The 2,672-nt window shown below is 61.9% G+C and overlaps 1 protein-coding gene across 1 annotated transcript; it reads left to right on the top strand.

Annotated features, from left to right (window-relative positions):
* Positions 1–64: 64 nt before the first annotated feature.
* Positions 65–2,660, top strand: COG8 (component of oligomeric golgi complex 8; the record flags this gene model as incomplete). The annotated part of the gene is made up of 4 exons (XM_010153732.1): positions 65–272; positions 349–1,167; positions 2,063–2,231; positions 2,565–2,660. Coding segments are annotated over 4 exons (1,292 nt in total), but the record flags the coding sequence as incomplete, so codon positions are not given.
* Between the last annotated feature and the right edge of the window lie 12 nt (positions 2,661–2,672).

Here is a 2,672-nt window from a genome sequence, read left to right as displayed (position 1 = left end):
GAGCGTCCTGGGGTCACCTGCTGCAGGGGGAGGCCCTCACTCTTACTCCATCCCAACCCCGCAGGAATTTCATGCGTGATGCTGAGGAGATCGCCTGCAGCCGGCGCATGAACAGCCTGACACTGAACCGGCACACGGAGATCCTAGAGATCCTGGAGATCCCGCAGCTCATGGACACCTGCGTCCGCAATGGCTACTATGAGGAGGCGCTGGAGCTCGCTGCCTATGTGCGTCGGCTGGAGAGGAAGCACAGCAGCATCCCTGTGATCCAGGTAGGCCCCGCTCTGCTCCCGCCCTGTGACTGCCCCACATCCAGCCCCCGTGGCTGAAGCCTTTCTCCCGCTGCAGGGCATCGTAGACGAGGTGCGCCAGTCCACCCAGCTGATGCTGAACCAGCTCATCCAGCAGCTCCGCACCAACATCCAGCTGCCGGCCTGCCTGCGGGTCATCGGCTACCTGCGGCGCATGGACGTCTTCACGGAGGCCGAGCTGCGCATCAAGTTCTTGCAGGCACGGGATGCCTGGCTGCGCTCCATCCAGGCCTCTATCCCCGATGACGACCCCTACTTCCACATCACCAAGACCATCGAGGCCTGCCGTGTCCACCTCTTTGACATCATCACCCAGTATCGCGCCATATTCTCCGACGAGGAGCCACTTCTGCCCCCCGAGGGGCAGGCCCTCAATGAGGGGGCCATCTTCCATGGCTGGGTGCTGCAGAAGGTCTCTGAGTTCCTGCGGACGCTGGAGCGTGATCTCCATCGAGGGGTGGGTGGCCGCCTGGACTCGCTGCTGGGGCAGTGCATGTACTTTGGCCTCTCCTTCAGCAGGGTGGGGGCCGATTTCCGTGGGCAGCTGGCCCCCCTTTTCCAGCGTGTGGCCGCTGCTGCTTTCAAGAAGGCAGTGGAGGAGGCGGTGGAGAAGTTCCGGGAGGAGATGAATTCCTACACGCTCATCTCCGCCCCAGCAGTTCTCGGCGGTAGTGCGGGGGTGCCGGTGCCTGCAGCCCAGCCAGGGACGCTGCAGCCCCCCATGGTGCTGCTGGACTTCCCGCCCCTCGCCTGCTTCCTCAACGGCCTCCTCGTTGCCTTCAACGATCTGCGGCTCTGCTGCCCCGTTGCCCTGGCCCAGGACGTCACTACCTGCCTGGAGGACTCGCTCGGTGAGGTGAGGTGCTGTGGGACAGAGCTGTGCCTTGACCTGGACAACACGGGGACAGGCTGGCCCTCCTCTGAGTGTTCATGGGATAGACTCATAGAATTATTTAGGTTGGAAAAGCCCTTTAAGATCAAGTCCAATCGTTAACCCAGCACTGCCAAGTCCCCCACTAAACCACGTCCCCAAGCACATCACCTGCATCTCTTAAATCTCTCCCAGCATGGTGCTGCCACCACCTCCCTGGGCAGCCCCTGTCAACACCTGACAGCCCTTTTCATGAAGAAGTTGGCCCTAATATCCAATCTAAACCTCCCCTGGCACAGCTTGAGGCTGTTTCCTCTTGTCCCATCACGTGTCACCTGGGAGAAGAGACCAAACCCCACACCACTGCCCCCTCCTTTCAGGGAGCTGTAGAGAGCAACAAGGTCTCCCCAGATCCTTCTCTTCTCCAGGCGGAACACTCCCAGCTCCCTCAGCTGCTCCTCACAGGAATTGTGCTCCAGACCCTTCTCCAGCTCCGTTCCCTTCTCTGGACACGCTCCAGCCCCCCAGTGTCTTTCTTGTAGTGAGAAGCCCAAACTAAACACAGGATTCGAGGTGCAGCCTCACAAGTGCCCAGTACAGGGGGACGATCCCTGCCCTGGTCCTGCTGGCTGCACTGTTCCTGATGCAGGCCAGGATGCCCTTGGCCTTCTTGGCCACCCGGGCACACACCGGCTCATATTCAGCCGCTGTCGACCAACACCCCCTGGTCCTTTTCCGCCGGGCAGCTTTCCAGCCCCTCATCCCCAGGACTGGAGTGTTGCAGGGCATTGTTGTGGCCCAAGTGCCTGGCACCGCACTGTGAGAAAGGAGCGGCCTGGGGTTGTGTGTGGGTAAAATTAACGGCTGTCTTTTGTCCCAGGTGACCAAAACCATCCTGGCCTTCCACCGTGCAGAGGAGGCGGCCTTCAGTGGCCGCGAACAGGAGCTCTTTGCCCAGTTTTGCACAGCTTTCCTGGAGGATCTGCTGCCCTACCTGAACCGATGCCTCCAGGTCCTCTTTCCACCCGCACAGATCGCGCAAGCGCTGGGTGAGACCCTGGGGACGTGCGGGGCATTTTTTCCAGGGGGAGGGACACGAATAACATGGGTGGGGGCAGAGCTTCCATGAGACCCCAGGGACTTGCGTCAGGGTGGGGGGAAGCCACGGGTTGGGGCAGAGACAGGGCCCGGAGACATACTGGGCTCTGTCCCACTGTTGCCACCTCTTGGGCGTGTGGTTGCCTGTGGGACCCCACTCGAGCCCCGGGGTTGGGGCAGAGACAGGGCCCGGAGACATCCTGGGCTCTGTCCCACTGTTGCCACCTCTTGGGCGTGTGGTTGCCTGTGGGACCCCACTCGAGCCCCCTCTCCCTGTCTGTCAGGCGTCCCCCCAACTCAGCTGCAGCGCTTTGGCCACCTGGGACGCATCGACTTGGGTGCCCTCAGGGAGCCCCTGGCTTTCCTCCTGCCGGCCCCAGGCGAGGAAGAGC

Source organism: Eurypyga helias, unplaced genomic scaffold, assembly GCF_000690775.1.
Source record: "Eurypyga helias isolate BGI_N326 unplaced genomic scaffold, ASM69077v1 scaffold37206, whole genome shotgun sequence".
Taxonomy (NCBI): Eukaryota; Metazoa; Chordata; class Aves; order Eurypygiformes; family Eurypygidae; genus Eurypyga; species Eurypyga helias.
The sequence above is the reverse complement of the archived record's forward strand: the minus strand, read 5'-3'. Positions and strand labels throughout refer to the sequence as shown.